We start from the raw sequence: 19,180 nt of genomic DNA on the forward strand, positions 1-19,180 counted from the left end.
TATACGTGATGATTGGATATTCTTTGTCCATGTGGGATCATGATTTTGGGGTTCCAGAAACCCCGCGTTGCGTTTAAGATGGCCGATTCGCCGAATGCCAGGGTCCTCAATACCCCAGTGTACTTTCTGGGGTCCTAGAAACCCCGCAATGCACTTTAGCCGTCCAGGCAGTACCCGGGTTCCTAGACACCCCGCGCGAATTTTCGGGGTCCTTAGAGCCCCTATCGGCGCATCTGGGTTCCTAGACACCACATGCGAATGCTCGGGGTCCTTAGTAGCCCAACCGCGGCGCCTGGGATCCTAGAAGCCTCACATCACTTCTCGGGGTTCTTAGAGCCACAATTACGGAGCCTGGGTGCCTAGACACCCCACGCGGATTTCGGGGGTTCTCAGAGCCCCAATCGCAGCGGCTGGGTTCTTAGGCACCCCGCGCGGACTCTCGGGGTTCTCAGAACCCCAACCGCAGCGCCTGGGTTCCTAGGCACCCCACGCGTGTTCTTGGGGTTGTCAGAACCCCAATCGCAGCGCCTGGGTTCCTAGGCACCCCACGCGGGACCTTGGGGTTCTCAGAACCCCAATCGCAGCGGCTGGGTTCCTAAACATCCCACGCGGATTCTTGGGGTTCTCAGAGCCCCTATCGGCACGCCTGGGTTCCTAGACACCTCACGCGGATTCTTGGGGTTCTCAGAGCCCTAATCGGCGCACCTGGGTTCCTAGACGCCCCTCAACACTTCTCAGTGGTCTTAGAAACCCTGCACCAGACTTTGGAGACTCATCCACGGCACACATATCTATTTTCTACGATCATTTAATTTACTGTATTCATCTTCTTCGGTTATTGAATAAACTCATTCAGAGGACGAACGCAATATTATTAGTCTCGTGTGCATCCTTTACATCCTTGATTCCTTTACATCTCTGTGCCCCTTTATCTCTGCAACCTCTACATCCCTGCAACCCCTACATCCCTGCAGCCCCTACATCCCTGCAACCCCTACATCCCTGCAACACCTACATCCCTGCATCCTTTACATTCTTTACATCCTTGAAATGACATTTTCGGGGTTCGTAAAAGCGCCCTCTGGTGACAAAAAAAGGAACTAAAGCAGGAATAAATTTTGGCCCTCTAGTGGCAAAAATTTGAACTAAAATCCCGACCTCGAATCAGCGCCATCTGGTGTTAGAAAAGGAACTAAAGCACGAACCCATTTTGGCCCTCTAGCGACAAAAGTTGGAACAAAAATCTCGACCTCGAATCAGCGCCATCTGGTGTTAGAAAAAGGAACTAAAGAACGAACCCGTTTTGGCCCTCTAGCGACACAAATTTGAACTAAAATCCTGACCTCGAATCAGCGCCATCTGGCGGTGAAAGCAGGAACTGAATTTGTAACGATTTCTTACTTAAAAAGAGTTTACAGCGATACATACAAGGATACAAGGGATATGACGGATATGAGGAATATAAGGCATATTAAATAATAACTCAGTTCATTTTTTCAAATGATTTATTTACCAAAGTGCATAAAGTGAATACAAGTTTGTCAAACAATTACAGTAATAATTGGTCTGTTTTGTGCTGCTTCTGACTGATTTATAAAAAGAAAGTAGAATCAAAGGAAGTGAAAATTGGGTCTTTTGAGATGTCAGTTTGAGGTGCCGTAAAAGAAGGACTGGTAAAACAGGCACGATTATCATACCGACTGTGCTCCCTGCATGCAGATTTAAGTTTAGCTGGAGATGTCTGAAACCCCCAAAATCATGTTATTATTATACTATTTTCTTTTTTAATTATTTTTGACATTAGTATTGTAAAAATTAACTGACTCACTTAGGCTCTCACAGGATTCCCCCGGATTTTTCCAAATTATTTGCACTCAGATGTGCTTATGATTCAACTTATACTTAAGAATATTGTCTTCATTTAGCCTATAAAATGATATTTTTATAATTTTTCTACAATGAATTGTTAAATTACTTATCTTTTTTTAATTTTGATTGTATTAAAAAGAATAATGTAATGACATCACGATTGGTCGACCAATAAAAGTCCATGTTGTAATCGAAGAATGGAAGAAAAATCTTGATCGGGTTAGGTTCAGTACATCTTTCTAAGGGGAAATAGCAATGTAATATTTGTTTTGAAAACGGCTCACGAGACCAGGAGGCCATTACGGGTGTTAGCTGTCAAAAATCTGATTATAAATGAGAATTATCTAATATCAAATATATAACCAATAAAAGTGATTAATTGGTTTATCGAACAATGGAAAAACAGCCACTAAATCCGGGAGCTGCTAAGCCTTCCACTATTTCTGCGCCTACAGCACCCAAATGTAAGAACAAAAGAGTTTGAATTTCATTTTCAACTTTTTACATCACGTTTCATTCAAAAAATATATTAAACAATGGTATAATTTAATTATTGCATATTTAAGTAAATGGTACATGTCATGTAATATCATTATGCAAAACTAAACAGAGCATGTAACATTCATTATCTATTACTACGCTCACTTAATACAGATATTTCTTATCCTCTGCAGTTTGCCATATTTTACTTAAATTTATGTATAAGTGTCAAACCTTATTTCAGATAAACTGTTTATTTGAAGGATTATCAATAATCTATGTAAAATGTACTTTTATATAGCAACTTCTTCCTGGGAACCACCTCCTTCGTATAACTCGGCTACACGAGGAGCAGAATCTACTTCATGGCCTCCACCTCCAGGATATTATCCTAGCACAGGGACAACTACTCATTCCAATTATGTTCCTTCGTATGGTTCTACACAATCAACTGCAGTGATTATGCCAGAAATCATTTTAGTCGGAGGATGCCCTGCCTGCAGAGTAAGTATGATTCATAAATTGTAAGAATAAATATAATCTTGCAATCGGAGCTTATCAGTGTTTACTGATTACTGAAAATTTCATATCTTGTTCAAAGACGTATAATTAAAACTAAGTTTCAAAATATAGGTGGGTGTAATGGAAGATGATTTTACGTGTCTGGGATTACTATGTGCAATTCTGTTCTTCCCATTTGGAATAATTTGCTGCTTGTTGTTAAAGACTCGACGTTGTTCCAATTGTGGTGCCTACTTTGGTTGATATGTTACTATCAGATAGTAACATATAATTTCTGTGAAATAGAAGAATTGGAGGTGGATCGTTAGGCTAATTCTAATGCAGCTATAGTTCTATGAACGTTGAATATAAGAAGAATTATATTAAACCAATTTGTTACTAATATGGTGCAACAATGATAATCCTAACTGGTACAATGAACAATGATTGATACTACAATTTTGCATATGATAATGCAAAATAATTTTTCTATTTTAGAACAATGCTTCTAAAACATTTAATTGTGTGTAAAATTTATACATTACCAGTTTTGTAAATATAATGAGAGCTTATGATATTTTGTAAATGCTTTCAAAGAGTTCTGATTAATATTGTTGCACTTTATTTTACAATAATAATAATAACAACGAATAGTTTATATTATCATACATTTTAAAATATTGTTATAAGGTATTTTATGAGAAAAGCAATGAGAATTATAATACTGTTCAAAACAAATTACTTTAGCAGTGAAAAATGGACTTACGCAAATGTAAAGTCCTTTAGATTTCATTGGAGCTTAATTTATATTCCAGTAAGTTCTTGCTTTAAATAATTCATTCAAGTTGCTTTGCATATATGATTTCATTAATTCAATGAAATAATTGACACATATAACAATGTTCTTACCATTGTTTTATATTAATGTTTCTTGGTGCATAACTTATAGTGGAATGATTTCACAAAGTGTATAGGTTTGAATCTCAGGGGAAGCGTTAGTAGGCTGTATAATAGTGTGAAAGGATGAGTGTAAAACAGCAATTTGTATTTTTATAAAAAAAACAGTATTGAAGGATATTGGGACCAATTTGATGATGAAACCTATTTGTATAAATTGTTACTATGAAGTGCATTATATTTTTATATGCCATGATTTTATTTAATGTAAAGAAAAAGTTGTAAAAATTTTCAAATGATTCACTTTTAAACAATTAAGCTTGGGAAATGTTATTTTTAATGAATAGTTTTAAAAAATCATTACGCTACCCAGGTTCAAACGAAAGGGATAAAGATGTTGGAGATTACTTAAAGGCATCTAAAACACTAAGTACCTGAAAATATATCATATTTTTCTAATTAAAAGCATTGCTATGCATCTGTAAGAGAAGATATGCTTGTCTAGAAACATATTCCTGTAAGAAACTGTTATTAAAATTTATTGAATTATCATTGTTATTAATTTTTAATTAATTTTTGAACCTTCAAAATAATGAAACTTCTAAAACTTACATAATAGTACTGTCTGGTAAGCATTGGCGTAATTACAATTTTCTTCTAAGGTGAGTTAGGTTCAGTATCCTAGAATTTTTGAATTTCAGATTTCCAGAACCTTAGAAGTTTAAAAAATTCAAATGGCAGACCAGTGCACATTTTTTGGAGGGTAATATCCACCCTAGCCTCTAGCTAGTTACACCAATAATACTAAAAATGGTTCACCTGTTGTTAATTTTAAACTACATTTTAATTTAAAATTTAATACAAGTATGAAATACTTATATAAATAAATATTAAGTAAGATTTGTTAAATGTTATGACCACCCATTTCGTGGAATCTTTGAATCTTGCAATTTTAAGTTCCATTTTTATTCCTAATATATCACCAATAGAACTATGTTTGAGAATTTAAGTCCTCAGTCAAAGTGCTAATAATTTTTAAGGCGGCTCAATGTATTTAACTATTTCAATTGTTGGAATTCCTATCTATAAATTATAGACGATTAATCTGTAACTGAAATTTGGTACTGCTGGTTGATTGTAATTCAAGATAGATTCATCTTAATGATATTTCACACCGTACACGCGATACATGAATGATCTCTCCCACTTTTGCAGTCTTCTCTATGCATAATCATTTATGCATATACGTTTCTAGTATTCTTTTTATGCGTTATTAGGTTCAACATAATCTGCATATTTATAAATTTCTAAAACAGATTAAAACAAATATGTACATTATGAAAATAAAATAAAAATAGATTATGAACTAGTGAATTATATCATTTAATATTACCTATCAATTATTACTTAATTTCACCAATATACAATCTTCTTTGAAGTTAAGAAATAGAAAAATGCACATTTCCAATATAAATACAGGTCATCATGATATCAATAACAAATACAGTTTACTATTACAATTAAATTTCAAAATAAGAAATATAATGCTAGTTTAACCCATTAACTGCCAAATGTTTATTTTTGATATTTTTATTTAACATTTTATTTAATATAATCCTATTGCAAGTGATAAAAAAAATTCAAATCCTCATTTGGGTGTCGTGGTAGCAAATGGGTTAATTGTCAATCTCTTTCCTCATTCTCAAAAAAGAATAGAATAAATGAGCTTACAAAATTTCAAGAATACAATTTCAACTTTCCTCCTAGATTACATGATTCATCGACTCAGGAGGAAGTTTCCTAATTTCATCAAGGTCCTGCTGGCGAGATCTGTTAAGACAAGGAGGCAAGAAAGGAAAACCAGTCGCGTACCGAGAAATCTCAGTGAACAATTGAGCCGAAGGTAGTTAACACGCAACGATCTTGTCCTTGGTCGGAGGAGATTAATACATATAAAGGAAACTGTAGGAGCACCTCGGGACCAGACAGAAGAGAACCTCAATGCGCAACTATGCCGGCTAACGAGGATACTTTGACCGAATCCCCTGAACAGGCAGTGTCACAGATCAGGAACAATTTTCTGAGGAAAGTCTGTGACAGTGGTCTGCAGAACAATCTTGCTCGTTCGTCCCTCGGTGATGAGGATTGCCAGAACGGTTGTCCAAATTCCATCAGCAATGGGGACGTTCAGGAAGATTTCTATTACCAAAGTTTGCCTGTCAGGCAGCTCCATGAGAAGTTCATGAAGAGTTTTGTTGATCTACTTCTGGAAGAGGCAATTTTTAAGGTAAGCAGAGTAAAATAATTAAATATTTTATTACTAAACTGGTCATTGAATAATTTGAAAATATTTGAAAATTGATATGCCTTTTCAGTCATTCATTGCATTTCAAATTCTCATTAATTGAATTGTTTACTAATTAAAAGTGACTCATGTATTCATACTGTGTATGTTATAATTGTAGGTCATTCACGTGTCCAATTTTATCCCACGTTATCACTTAAATCCAATAGCGATTAAAGAAACGTTGATTCAAGGACAATACCAAGTTCAATTGTGACATGTTCTAATAACAATGGCATTTGAAAAGTTGCAATGGTATTTCCATTTTTAAGTACATCCTGTTATTACCGTGGTTAAGGATAAGTTTAGTGAAGCAAATTACTGAGAAATATGCTTCATAAGGAAACTTTCTTCTCTTTTCTCAATGATCTGTGTCAGAGAACATTCCACACTGCACTTTAAATTTAAATTATCATTTTAATATTAGATACTATGTACTATGAATGCTGACAATTACCCTTTTTTTACCTGGAAGTGAATGGCTTTCAAGAATACAATTATAACATTGCAAAAAATCTTACAAGACTTGGAAGGTTCTCTTCAACAATGATCATTATTAAAACAAACACACATATTGCATTTATAAATTAAAAAAAATTGTCTCCAAGTAGATTTATGCAAAATCCTTTTGAAACCGTACAATCAATGTCGCTGAATTAAATCAAAATGCTAATCTCAGTGTTTCCATGAAATACTTGCACTAACAACTAATTTCATCTATCAACTAAAAACTCGATTTCCTTTTCCTCCCGGGCATCGAAACGTGATTCAAGCGTTCGTTATGCACGCTTTTTGCGTCCATTAACGAGCTACTCCATCAATTCATGGACAAAGAATTACGTTGCAATTGAGTTCTGTGTCACAAAAAAAAGGACATCTAATTTCTATTTTCAAGGTGAAATTCTAGAGAATATCCTGCTTTCAATCATGAAACTTGTTAACAAATTTCACTGTTAGTTTCAAAGATTCTGAAAAAAAAAAGAAGTATTTCAACGTATAATTGAAGAGAGTGCTTACAATTGAATTGTAATTACCTTGGAAGAAAAAAACCTCTGGAAGGCTTGAGAAATACCAGAAGACCTCGATGAGCGATTACTGCTCATATTAGATAACTTTTACCTTGTCCCAATGCCAATCGCATTCCAACAATCTCTTGAATCGTTTCATCATGTTAACCATATCGAATCATAGAACTGTAATAAAAAATAACACACATAGTTACTGTAATTTGATGTAATATAAAATTACCTTGAACGGTCTTTCAGGGTACCTCAAGAGAGAATCAAGTGGTGGAGTGGATGGAGCCAGCTGCACTTCAATCAGCCATCGACTTGAAGCTCTCTGATCAAGGAGTCTCTCAGAAGGATCTCCTCAGCCTTGCTAGCAACGTGATCAAGTACAGTGTAAAAACAGGCCACCCACGATTTGTAAATCAACTGTACTCCAGTGTGGATCCGTACGGTCTACTTGGACAGTGGTTAACAGATGCCTTGAATCCATCAGTATACACTTATGAGGTCTCTCCGGTGTTCTCTTTGATGGAGGAAGAGTTGCTGCGAGAGATGAGAAAGATAGTTGGCTGGAAAGATGGCAGAGGTGAAGGGATATTTTGTCCAGGTGGTTCCATTGCTAATGGTTACGCTATCAACCTGGCACGTCATCACAGGTAACTAAAATTCATTAAATAATCTGAAATCTATTCTAACGCTATAATCTACAGGTTCCCTCAACTGAAGGAACTGGGTCTGTGCAGTGGTGGCAAATTAATAGTCTTCACGTCCCAGGATGCTCATTACTCAGTAAAGAAACTGAGCGCATTCCTGGGTATAGGTACCAGTAATGTCTACGAAGTGAAAACAGATAGCAGAGGGAAGATGTGCGTGTCAGACTTGGAGGAGCAGATCAGAAGAGCTTTCGATGAAGGAGCAACTCCATTAATGGTCTCTGCCACGGCAGGGACAACCGTCTTGGGTGCCTATGATCCTCTGAGAGACTTAGCCAGCATCTGTAAAAAGTACAATCTATGGTTTCATGTTGACGCAGCTTGGGGAGGTGGGGCTTTAATGTCCAGAAGGCACAGGTACCTTTTGGACGGTATTGAATTGGCTGACTCTGTTACCTGGAATCCTCACAAGCTACTTGCTGCACCACAGCAATGCTCAACACTGTTACTGCGCCATGAGGGTCTCCTGCAGGCTGCGCATGGCTTGAAGGCTAGTTACCTCTTCCAGCCGGACAAATTCTATGACACCTCCTTCGACAGCGGTGACAAACACGTGCAGTGCGGTCGTAGGGCAGACGTGTTTAAATTTTGGTTCATGTGGAAGGCGAAAGGCACACGGGGCCTCGAGAAACACGTGGATCGTGTGTTCGATTTGGCAGGGTACTTCACTGAATATATAAGACACAGAGAGGGCTTCGAGTTGGTCCTTGAACCTGAATGCACGAACGTGTGCTTCTGGTACGTGCCACCTTCAAAACGTCACTTACAGGGCGAGGAGTTGTCGAAGGTTCTCCAGAAAACTGGGCCAACTGTGAAAGAGCGTATGGTGAAGAGGGGATCGATGCTGATCACTTACCAACCGCTCCGTGAATTACCTAACTTCTTTAGGCTGGTTCTGCAAAACTCTGGACTGACGGAAGGTGACATGAGATTCTTCGCGGAGGAGATCGAGAGACTCGCCAACGACTTATAGAAATAATTCATATATCATAGTAGCATTGTTTGTGAGAAAAATATTTTCAGTTAGATTCCGCCGAGGGAATGTAATAAATAACACAGAGCATTTTTGTTAACAACAGAAGCTCTCAAAAAAATATTTTTTTAATAATGATAAGTTCATTAGTAGAGTACAGTGTGGTTGGTTTATTTTCTGATTCGTATTCCTTTTGAAAGCTCATTTGTTTTCAAAATCCACATAAAAACAGTGTCTTTTCAAATAGGGCATACAATTGATCATATTGTCATTTTATATAGGATACTTGAATCTAGTTCCATTCTGAAACTTTCTCTGAAATGTTATTAAGTTAATGAGGATCTTGGACTAACGTGAACACTTAAGTCTCCTGGTGGGTGAATTTTATATCGCATACATAATATAAATACTAGAATTGATTTTTCATTTTCCTACGTGTTCTCTGTTACATAGATAAATTGCCTGTAACAAAGGTAAGTTAGATGCTTGACTGAACGTATATATCTGACCTGGAAACATCGTTGTGAGTATTATAAAAACATCATTACGACTGCTACTATCACAAATTACTGAGACACACTCGCAAACACCCACCATACATTCTGAAAGAAACTTCATCGATTAGTATACCACTCAATTTCTTAACATAATTATTTTATACTATATACAAATATTCGATGAATTTTGTTCTTGTAAATAATGCACTCAGAAAAAAGAATCTCTTTCCTTTCCATGCCAAAACTTGTGCAAACAATTGATGTACCCAGTGGCGCAAACATGTGGTAATATTAAGTCTAATTTCCTTGGCTAAAAAATTTAAAATGCTCTTCCCTCAAACCTGTTCATTATAAAATGCGAAATTTAATATTTTAAGTAAAATTCTTTATAGCTTTCGTGTGAACATAATACTGTTTCTTTTAAGATACATGTAACCTGCACATGGTGACTGGCACTTCAAGGACAGCATAAAATGCAACAACTAACAATTTTATGATTATTTGTACTCTTCCAGGAACCTTAAGTGGAACTGTTTCAGACTATCGAGCATGGCTTTAATTGTATCCTTTTGTGGTAAAATTGTGGTCCTGAAGTGGTATGTTCCCGGTCGCTGTCCAAACCCAGAGCCAGGTATCACACATATTCCAGTGGTCTCTAAGAGTTTGAAGGCGTAGAAGACATCAGGGTGTTGACCTTTTGCTTTAGCTGCCTCTATGGCTTTTTTGGGGAGATCAATTTGTGGGAACACATACATAGCACCCATGGCCGGATTCACCTGGGAGAAAATCAGAAGATTAATCCAGGAACTCTGTACCTTGAAAACTATGACAAAGTACCTTAAATCCTGGAATGCTGTTCAATGTGTCAACCACCAGCTGGGATCTCTCTGCCAATGAGCGCAATGTCTCCTCTTTTTCTTTTATGAATAACGGATACGACGGTTCCTTCGGTTTCGGTGGATTTACTACAACGTCCATCACCACCTGGCCAAGGACAGTTGGACACAGCATCGCTGAGATGGACTTCAGTAAAATTGCCATAACTTTGGGGTCCATGTTGATGATCTCCGCGTACCCGCCGCGGATTCCACACTCACCCATGTATCCTACAATATAAATAATTCATTTGATACTCTAAAGACTAATGAAATTGATATAAATCTTCATTAGAATTAGGATATTAGAACTTCAGAATTTTTAAATGATGAGGGGAGGGCAGTACCTTTAGACACAGACATGTAAGACGCCAGTTCCATTTGAGAGTATGGTTCACCCATTTCTAACATCACTTTTTTGAACGAATGGAAGGCACTGTCCTTGTCGTAGACATTGTCTTGGTACACTTCATCCGCCAGTAAGAACAGATGATTCTTATAAGCGAACTGAATGATATCCTCGATATTGCTGCGTGTAAGCACCTGGCCAGTCGGATTACCAGGGTTTATTACAACCAATACGCGAGGATTACAGGTTCTTCTTGACTCGTTCAACGCTCTGTCTAGCTCGGAGATATCCAATCCCCATTTATTCTCCTCGTTCAAATAGTAGCCTACCTGGGCCAGCCCGAATTCAGCCAGCGTGGCAGAATACAGAGGATATTGTGGGATAGGGATCATCACCCCCGATGGTTTTCCATCCAGTCTTTCATTGAACAGCTTCAGGAATGACTGTAACAAAATTTAATACAAGTCATTACAAAAGATTTTTCTTAGGAATATTTTTCATAATACCTTGACTGCCATGCTGTTTAGTATTTTTATTCTTAACCTTACTCCTAGAGAAATTAAATTTGTATAACCTCTCAAAAAACCTCAAGTCATTTGGTCCAATTTTAAATGAGGTACTTTGTTTTAAATGGTGTGCCAATGTTTTATCCCAGCACTGTAGGAATGACATGGCAGTCAAGGTTTAAGGATCAAAGGGAGGAAAATACTTTAAGTATTAAAGAATAATATAAGAGAAAGAATCTGCACACTTTGATTCCATCTGAGGCTCCGTTTGAGAGGATGATGTTACGGTAGTCAGAAGGAAGTCCATCACGATTCTGGATGTATTCAGCCACGTGTCTGCGGACGATCTCAATCCCGGCTGATTCTGAGTACGAGCCAACGCTGCCTCCTTTACAGCCGCACAACAGTGTTCTAGCTCGTTCCTTGACGTCCTCTGGGTAAGTGGGATCGTCCAGGAGATTCGGTGACACTGTCAGAGTCAGTACTTGTCTCAAGAAGGTTATTGGTCGCTGACCCATGGCATGTGCATCTCCCACATTAGCCTTTATCACTTCCTTGAACGGTTTCTTGGCTCCCTGAAAAAATAACAATTAAATTAGTATGAATAATTAAGCAATACAATGGAATCTTAGAATTGTAGATTTCTTGAATTATAAAATCTGGGGACCAATCTAAATTTGGGGAGGGGGGTGGCATAATTAATTATTAACACTATAATTAATTATACCCCAACTAAAAATATCCTGTAACAAAGCTAGGGAATTCTTGGTGTTATTAAAATAATTATGCACATGAAAAATTTGTAAAATATTTTTAATGGATCACTAATAGATATTTATAATTAATTATACCCCAATTAATTATTATGCATAATAATAATTAAGTGCATAATTATTTTAATAACACCAAGAATTCCCGTGCTTTGTTACAGGATATTTTTAGTATCCAAGTATCGGATCCAATAAATTTCTATTTTATTAACAAAAAATTATTATTAAATATCATCATCCTGCATTTTAAATTGCCTACATCATTTGCAAATAAAAATTATTGACAATGTGAGTCATCACTCAATGAGGATCTTGGAAATTAATCTTTCAATAAGATTTCAAAACTAAACCTTTTTTTTTGTCTTATTGCAAAATAAATAAACGCAATTCGCGATGAATTTAAAAAAGGAACTTAAAGACAATTCGTCATCATTTTACGAGGGGATAAAAAATTCTTCACTATGTATTACAAAAGCTTCCATAACTCTAATTAACGTAAAAAAGAAACGATTGCATAACGCAGAGTGATTCATAATACGCATACGGTGAATGGTATTAACTACTTAAGTGATGTATAAAGAATGTAGAACTGAATCAATTATGCAAAATTATAAGAAAAAGTATAACAGTTATTTTTTAATGTTATTCCTCTGATTAATTCAGTTCTTTTTAACAATGTTTTGTTACAACAGATGTTACGACGACAAGCATCGTTTACTTTTACATTTATGACTCATTATATACCATATGACAAATGACACAACCTTCGCGGTAAACCGAAAAAGTCACGTAGATTAAATTCTTTATCGCACAATCTTTTTATCAACTGATTATCAAAATTTTCAACCATCAAAACAACATAAGATTGATTGTTATTTAAAACGTCAAATTATTGCAATTATTTTCTTTGCCTTAAATAACATTGCGTTACAAATATATAATTAAATTGCATCTTATTATTTACTGCTTTTTTATAATAATTTATTTAACACGTTGAAGCTCTAATTATTAAGAATAGTAATAATTAATTTTCAAATTTCAAGCTTTCTATTTGCCATTTCACATTATTTGTACCATAGCAATATTATTTAAAATAACGTTTATCTATTTTCTTTTAATTATTCAGACGTGTGTAAATTGAGGAGCCGGTCATCGGTGACCCCCATGGCGTTACTAGACTACCAAAGGGGTCAAGATGACTGGTTTCCAGTTTCTTATCTTAAATTATAAATTTAAAAGGTATTTTTGTTGAAATGTTTGTCGGCTGTTATCGAGCTAAAGGATGAATGTATAAATTAAATTATGTATATCTATTTAGTAATCTACATTATTTTTAACTTAAAGATAAGTGTGCATGATACATGGGTAGTTTTGGTGTTAAGGAGCTTTAACCTTCATTTTAAATGAATATTGTTCATGCTGAAACATGTTCATACAAGGACCACTTGAGATAATCAGTGTTTCTTTATAGTCAGCCTTGATTCTGTGTGCATGTCCACAAAGAAACATGCGTTACATATTACCACGTGTACGTGACTATACTGGTGTATCGTATGAAGGTTATTCTAACGAGTTTATATTTTTTTTCCCACTTGTTTATGGTGTCGAATCGCGCAGGCGCATGATAGACCCCATAAACGGCTATTGTTACCAATCGAACAATTCGTTTTGGATGTGGTTATTTGACCCTAGATCTCTCGTGAATTCCATTCAATGGTTCAATAAAATTCTCCATTAGGCATAATCAAAATTATTTTAAATATCATACCATTTAAATTTATTTTTTTTTACTGTATGTGTGATCTGTAAGAGAAAAAAAATTTATTATTGAAATTATTTCACGACTAATGTTGAGTTCAGGGCCGGCCCTGGGCCTAGGCAAACTAGGCGGCCGGCTAGGGCCCCCAAGGTCCAGGGACCCCATAAGACGATTTTGCGACTAAAAATGCAAGAGTAATGTTTATTTGAATATTAATTTAAATTAGTTATACAAGCTTTAATATTAATTTTATAAATTTTATTTGAGCTACTTTTTTTTATTTTATATATGCGAAGGGGTCCTTATTCGGAGCTCCCCTCGGGCCCCCGAAATCTCAAGGCCGGTCCTGGTTGAGTTAGAATTAATTAATGTTGAAAAATGGGAAGTTTTTTTTTAGAAAATGGCAAAATATTTTGCAAGGTTCGTTTGTACCAATAGACGTCAATTGAAGTCCTATTTTTAGTCGAAAATACCTTGACGCCCGAGCTCCGCGACAGGTGGTTTCGACGCCACCATCATTGCAATCGATCAAACTTGCATTAAAAAAAATTTTTTATCTACTTCAAGTAATCGCGAAATTATAACTGAAGTATTCTTTCTCATAGGATTTAATTAATTTTTCATACAAAAAAATGTAAATGATAATAACATTAATCGTCTTATACAAGATAAAAAAAAATACGTTTATTTTTCTGTGCGTGTAAGTCGCTTTATCCAATATTATAGGGAACAGCGATAAAACGGTGTCATACGATGTTATCTTTCCCTAGGGATTAAAGTAAAATTAAAAATGTACGCTGCTAATTTACAAGATGTAATGGAATTGAAACCTAACCTTTTCTCCTGCGCTAATTCCTCGTATACACAACCTTCATAGATAAAATTGCAAATAATTGGATCGTTCCTGTTTCCTTAATTATATTTACATCATCCACGCTACGTGGGAGTTGATAAAAACCAATTATCTCATCGTGTGAATTCCAAAAATACAACTGTCATTTTTATTCTTCCTAGAATATCTAAATGGTTATGAACATTGAATATCATCTAGTGTTCCATTTAAATATCGATTCATTTCGAGGAAAGTATTCGATTATTTGTACAGTACGACGCCAATTTCAGTTGTCGATAAAAGGTGCATTGACTTTCCTCCGACCGCTTATTAATTCGGTTCCCTACCTTCTGCAGTTCCTTTTCGATTTCCAAGGCACGCAGGAGAAGGGGCCCGCGTACCGCATACTCCATTTTCCGCAGGTTCGTGAAGACATTGTCCTCGGTGAGGACCTTCCTTCCGGGTGCACTGTTCGCCATACCACGACGGAGCGTTCTGTCGACAGCCGACCGCTGGACTACCGGCCGTGTAACCGTCAGACGTGCGGATGTTCTACCTCCCGTCGGCCCTGACCCCGCGTACGCGGACAGCCGTTCCCACGTCCTAAGCCGACCGCTCCCGATAACAGGGTTCCACCATCGTGCCTGCGGCATCGTATCAATCTCGCGGATCCTCTCTTTACCAACCAGTACAATCAGTTAGCGGATGGTGCCGGTAATTCGTTCGGTGATTTACAGGGACTCGTGCGCATGCGCGGTACTCTGCAAGCAGTAATGGCGGGCGCGTATATAGTGACTGAAAGACGATATACCTGTGAGTATTCCGTCGACACGTATATACGTAATGTATATACACGCCGATGGTTGAACATAATACGGTACGGGTTATGTAATCAGATTTTTGAAAAAGTAAAAACTTGAAGCTACCTGAACTGGGAATCTACTTGTTGTTTCTTTACGAATGTCTCGCTCGTAGTTGCGGTCAAGATGTCGAACGGACGAGGTTATACAACTTATAGTAAATTTCGATTACCCGAACACCTGTTAATCGAATTTAGAATCGAATCTCGGCGAGATTCTCGCGCAGCCGCGATAGGGAAGAAAAGTTTGTAATAATGGGGGCAATGACGTCCCTAGGATGAAAATAGGAGCTTTATAATAGTAGAGACGATGTACAGGAATGCAGTCTCATGAAAGAAACTATAATACCTACTGATGATTTATCTTATTTTTTAATTATTGATTAGTTTTTTTTTTCAAACAATTATTTGCACAAGAATGTAATCGGAGCGACATCTGACATTTTAATCCAATTAAGATTTCTCTACCGAAGCAACGTAAGGAACGCGGTAATTGGAATTCTCGGTAGATAACGAACCTGCAAAAAAACCCTGCAATTGCTAATAAATTAAGAGATCAAGTCTGCTACGGTGCATTAAAGCCGCGTGCTGATTTAATTATCTGCGCGCTTAGTCGTAATTATGAAACAGTTTGCATGCAAATTGTAGGCGCAATAGCCATTTTATGTCATTTCTACAAATCATAAAATACAATTAGTATGTAAATTTTTCTTTCAGGAAAAGTATAAAGTATCTAAAAGGAAATTTACACAAAATATGGAAATGTACCAAGAATTAATCTTAGAAAAAAAATATATAAATATTATTAGTACATTTTTGATAATACGTTGCGCTAATTTAGACATTTTGAATTTCGTCAATGATATGAAAAAAAAAAGAAACGTTCTGGAAAAGCGTTCAGTCAGATAATTCTTATCAGCTCGTCAAACATATACCTCTATTTACGTCGTTTCAAGTATAATGGTTTATTTTGTGATAAGAATACTTCTTTACCGACAGAGTTCAGAGGTTAAGTTTACATTTTATTTTAGAACTATGAATATATTTCTTGCGGTTACTTATTTGACTTCCAGCGAAATTTAAATATTCGCTTTAAGCTGATCGATGACCTTGATCTTTTTCAACAAATCCTTACTCGCGTGTGTTCGCTATTTATGCAGGATGAGTCACGTGAATCCGAAAGCGGTCGAAAGTCTGATTTAAATTCAAAGACAGTTGAACCGGTTTTCGACTACGAACACCGCGATCATTCCAAATTTTCAAGGTCACCGACGATACTCGAACGATACAATTTCACTTTACCATATCCTTGACAACGAGGTTAACAAATTACATTCACCAGAAATAAGAGCAAACGCGTTACATCACTCCAAGAAAACCAAACTTGGTAATTGCAAAAATAAATAGAAAGTAGAGTAACCAAAAAAAAAAAAACACCATCGAACAACAATTAGACGTTTGAAATACTTTCTATTTACATTTCACCGTTTAGTTTTCAAATCCAAAGAACAGTAATTCCCAATATATGGTACCATACTTATGTAATTGGGAGGAAGGAGTAAGTCGATCGATAGTCCAGCGATAAGCCAGAGTGAATCTTGTAAATTTTTATGACTCTTCCATCGTTCCCTTACAAACTTTCACGCGAACGAAGTTGCTGTATTAATTAACACTAATTTCGATGTCTATCTTGTCAAAGCGTCTGCTTGTACTTTCTCCGGAATATCTTTAACTACAGTTACTCTACGTTCCATTGTGAAAGATTTGAACATCTCCGTTCCCTCGAACAATTTCCTGTGCAATTGCACAGTAAGAAAGATTACGATTTATGTACCTTGTTGGTCGCACCTGGCGGTGAATCACGTAACGCACAAATACAAGACACGTGTACCAAAGTGTTTACAACCCAGCAATAACGTATAATTTACAATGACGAGATTTAAAATGATACTTTTTATTTTATTTGTTTATTCGATGCTGCAGAAGCGTCGGTTGTTAAATTAAAAGAAAGAGGATTCCATTGCACTCACCATGGAGCTTAAACAGCCAAGATTGTATCGTTGCACAAGCAGCTGGTCTCCGGTCGTTCAGGGACGGTCTCCGGCTCTCTCCTGCATACAGAGACGCGATCTAAGCTCCATGAAAATCGTATCGCGACGCGGTGAATACATAAAAGGCGTTTAAGTTTTCGTGTAATGTCTCATAGAGTTAGCCGGTAGATTAAACAGAGAAGCAGTCCGGAGGTCCTCTAGAAAGCTTTCTTTCGCATTCTTCGCTCGCGTTGCACCGTTCGCTCACCTTAAAACCTCATTCGACGGGGCCAGAATGAATGCGTTTATCAGTTTCACGGAGGGCCTGGACGTGTTCGCCGTTAGCTTCCAGGAATTCGCCAGTGTTTCCTACGGGCGAGAGACACTGTCGTACGTCTCTGGAACGCTGTCGCTGCGGAACCGGGCGTGCGCAAGATGCAACACCCAAGACGACTCTTACTCCCGGAGACGAATTGGATCATCTGTTATTTGTTTTAGGCATGCAGCAGGGTCGCGATCTCTGTACTATGAACTTTCTTCGTTCCGTGCTCCTCTCGCCTCCTGGTCGAGCACTTTGTTTTGTTTGGAAACGAAAAATCATCCGAGAAATAAAATTTTCTTTCAACGATGAATCGATAAATAATATTAGATAAACGCGTTTCGCAATTCGTGACGCTCGCGGGTACGTTCTTGCTGCGCTGGATAGAAATGCTGTCGCAAGGTACTCGTACTTACATCGGTCAGGACGAGGGATGGCGGGTGTCGAAACATCATCCAGTCAGACAACATTTTGTTTTCCTCGTGGATGGAAATATTTGAAAAGTCTCAAATATGTTATGTAACATTTAAATATTACTGGGACACGATAATTAAAAAATGGAAAGAAAATAAATAGTTTCCTTGTTGATGTCATACTTGATGCCACGAGAGTCCGTAACTAACGACGCGCAGGTTGGAGGATGGTGGGGGAACGCAGCGAGCTCTCCGCCAATCGCTTTCCAGTTCGTCTGGGAGTATCGCCAATCAGAGCGTCGATGCGCAGAAAAGAACGAAAACTGGTCTTTTCGCAGTTATGGACTCTCGTGACATCAAATAGAATGATTGTAGATGTAGATTGTTTTTATATTATATTTATGCATAATAAAGTAATTTTTATTAATATTCTTTCCTTTTTCTGTATTTAAATTACCGCCGTAATTGGTGTATGTTAGTTTGACTTGTTAAAAATATCATATACCAATTATTGTTTAGGTTATACAGTAATAAAACGTTAAAAACTTTGATAAGCTATTATGCAAGATCGTTCAAGGTCATAAAAGAATTTTTTAATTTTTACATTTACCTTTAATTGGGTATCTGCTTTCAGGGTCACGTCATTCAGTCTTCGTGACCTTGAATGATCTTGCGCGTAGGTCACTGAACTGCTCTCAAAAGTGATCGCCATTTTATATAGGGTAAGAAATGTAATGGCACATTTAAAATAACCGACCTTTAGAACTCTAGTGATATCCATAAATTGATTTTATTTGAATAAAAATTCTATCTTCCAATATATTCCGTATAAAAAGTAAGACTCATGATGTATAATATATGATAGCCTCTTGTATTATTAATAGAAACGGAAGTGAATGAAACGCATGAATTGAGCGTTAATGAGAAAGCGAAATCTCTTTTTTGTGCAAATCTACCAGAAAGTTATTAAAATAGAATTTATTGGAATTTTTTGATAATTTATGAGCAGTTTAGTATATAAAAACACTTGTAATAAGTAAATGTCATAATTATGCATGTATAAATTAACGCTAATTTTGTATATCCTTATACAAGTGAAAGTAAATAAATTAATATGGATTTAAACATCGAATTCTTTCCTTTCTTGTATATTTATAGTTATAACCTACACTAGGTGTTAATTA

General features: G+C 36.6%; 3 protein-coding genes and 1 long non-coding RNA gene across 6 annotated transcripts; 2 read left to right on the top strand and 2 right to left on the bottom strand.

Annotated features, from left to right (window-relative positions):
• Positions 1-1,422: 1,422 nt before the first annotated feature.
• On the top strand, positions 1,423-4,299 carry LOC117606779 (uncharacterized). Of its 2 annotated transcripts, XM_076689743.1 has the most exons (4): positions 1,423-1,564; positions 1,641-2,333; positions 2,651-2,853; positions 2,983-4,299. In XM_076689743.1, the coding sequence occupies exons 2-4, from the start codon at positions 2,264-2,266 to the stop codon at positions 3,112-3,114; spliced, it is 405 nt and encodes a 134-aa protein (XP_076545858.1). In that variant the 5' UTR covers positions 1,423-1,564; positions 1,641-2,263; the 3' UTR covers positions 3,115-4,299. The 2 variants fall into 2 exon arrangements, with proteins under 2 accessions (XP_076545858.1, XP_034185562.1); XM_034329671.2 differs by having other exon boundaries at positions 1,427-2,333.
• Positions 2,718-10,024, top strand: black (glutamate decarboxylase-like protein black). The gene is made up of 5 exons (XM_034329660.2): positions 2,718-2,853; positions 5,515-5,650; positions 5,716-6,034; positions 7,357-7,757; positions 7,812-10,024. Exons 1-5 carry the CDS (start codon positions 2,838-2,840, stop codon positions 8,785-8,787), a joined length of 1,848 nt encoding a protein of 615 aa, XP_034185551.2. The 5' UTR covers positions 2,718-2,837; the 3' UTR covers positions 8,788-10,024.
• Positions 8,900-17,742, bottom strand: LOC117606774 (alanine aminotransferase 2). 2 transcript variants are annotated; one of them, XM_034329662.2, is made up of 6 exons: positions 17,533-17,742; positions 17,265-17,345; positions 11,260-11,589; positions 10,507-10,951; positions 10,122-10,390; positions 8,900-10,060 (listed from the first exon to the last, which is right to left on the bottom strand). In XM_034329662.2, exons 2-6 carry the CDS (start codon positions 17,265-17,267, stop codon positions 9,782-9,784), a joined length of 1,326 nt encoding a protein of 441 aa, XP_034185553.1. In that variant the 5' UTR covers positions 17,268-17,345; positions 17,533-17,742; the 3' UTR covers positions 8,900-9,781. The 2 variants fall into 2 exon arrangements, with proteins under 2 accessions (XP_034185553.1, XP_034185552.2); XM_034329661.2 differs by lacking the exons at positions 17,265-17,345; positions 17,533-17,742 and adding an exon at positions 14,723-15,028.
• Positions 11,898-14,716, bottom strand: LOC143305589 (uncharacterized). The gene is made up of 2 exons (XR_013062631.1): positions 14,379-14,716; positions 11,898-14,309 (listed from the first exon to the last, which is right to left on the bottom strand). It is a non-coding gene; the product is annotated as an uncharacterized LOC143305589 (long non-coding RNA).
• Positions 17,743-19,180: the final 1,438 nt, after the last annotated feature.

This window comes from Osmia lignaria, chromosome 8 (assembly GCF_051020975.1).
Source record: "Osmia lignaria lignaria isolate PbOS001 chromosome 8, iyOsmLign1, whole genome shotgun sequence".
In the NCBI taxonomy this organism is placed as follows: domain Eukaryota; kingdom Metazoa; phylum Arthropoda; class Insecta; order Hymenoptera; family Megachilidae; genus Osmia; species Osmia lignaria.

Excerpts from the sequence above, each read along its gene's own strand:
- black (XM_034329660.2), top strand. Across the intron at positions 5,651-5,715 it reads AGTGAACAATTGAGCCGAAG|GAGCACCTCGGGACCAGACA; the intron begins GTAGTTAACACG and ends AGGAAACTGTAG. Across the intron at positions 7,758-7,811 it reads AACCTGGCACGTCATCACAG|GTTCCCTCAACTGAAGGAAC; the intron begins GTAACTAAAATT and ends TATAATCTACAG.
- LOC117606774 (XM_034329661.2), bottom strand. The coding sequence starts at position 15,028 with ATGCCGCAGGCACGATGGTGGAACCCTGTTATCGGGAGCGGTCGGCTT. Across the intron at positions 11,590-14,722 it reads TCGAAAAGGAACTGCAGAAG|GGAGCCAAGAAACCGTTCAA; the intron begins GTAGGGAACCGA and ends TTATTTTTTCAG. Across the intron at positions 10,952-11,259 it reads GAGCCTCAGATGGAATCAAA|TCATTCCTGAAGCTGTTCAA; the intron begins GTGTGCAGATTC and ends ATTTTGTTACAG.
- LOC117606779 (XM_076689743.1), top strand. The coding sequence starts at position 2,264 with ATGGAAAAACAGCCACTAAATCCGGGAGCTGCTAAGCCTTCCACTATT. Across the intron at positions 2,334-2,650 it reads TGCGCCTACAGCACCCAAAT|CAACTTCTTCCTGGGAACCA; the intron begins GTAAGAACAAAA and ends ACTTTTATATAG. Across the intron at positions 2,854-2,982 it reads GAGGATGCCCTGCCTGCAGA|GTGGGTGTAATGGAAGATGA; the intron begins GTAAGTATGATT and ends TTCAAAATATAG.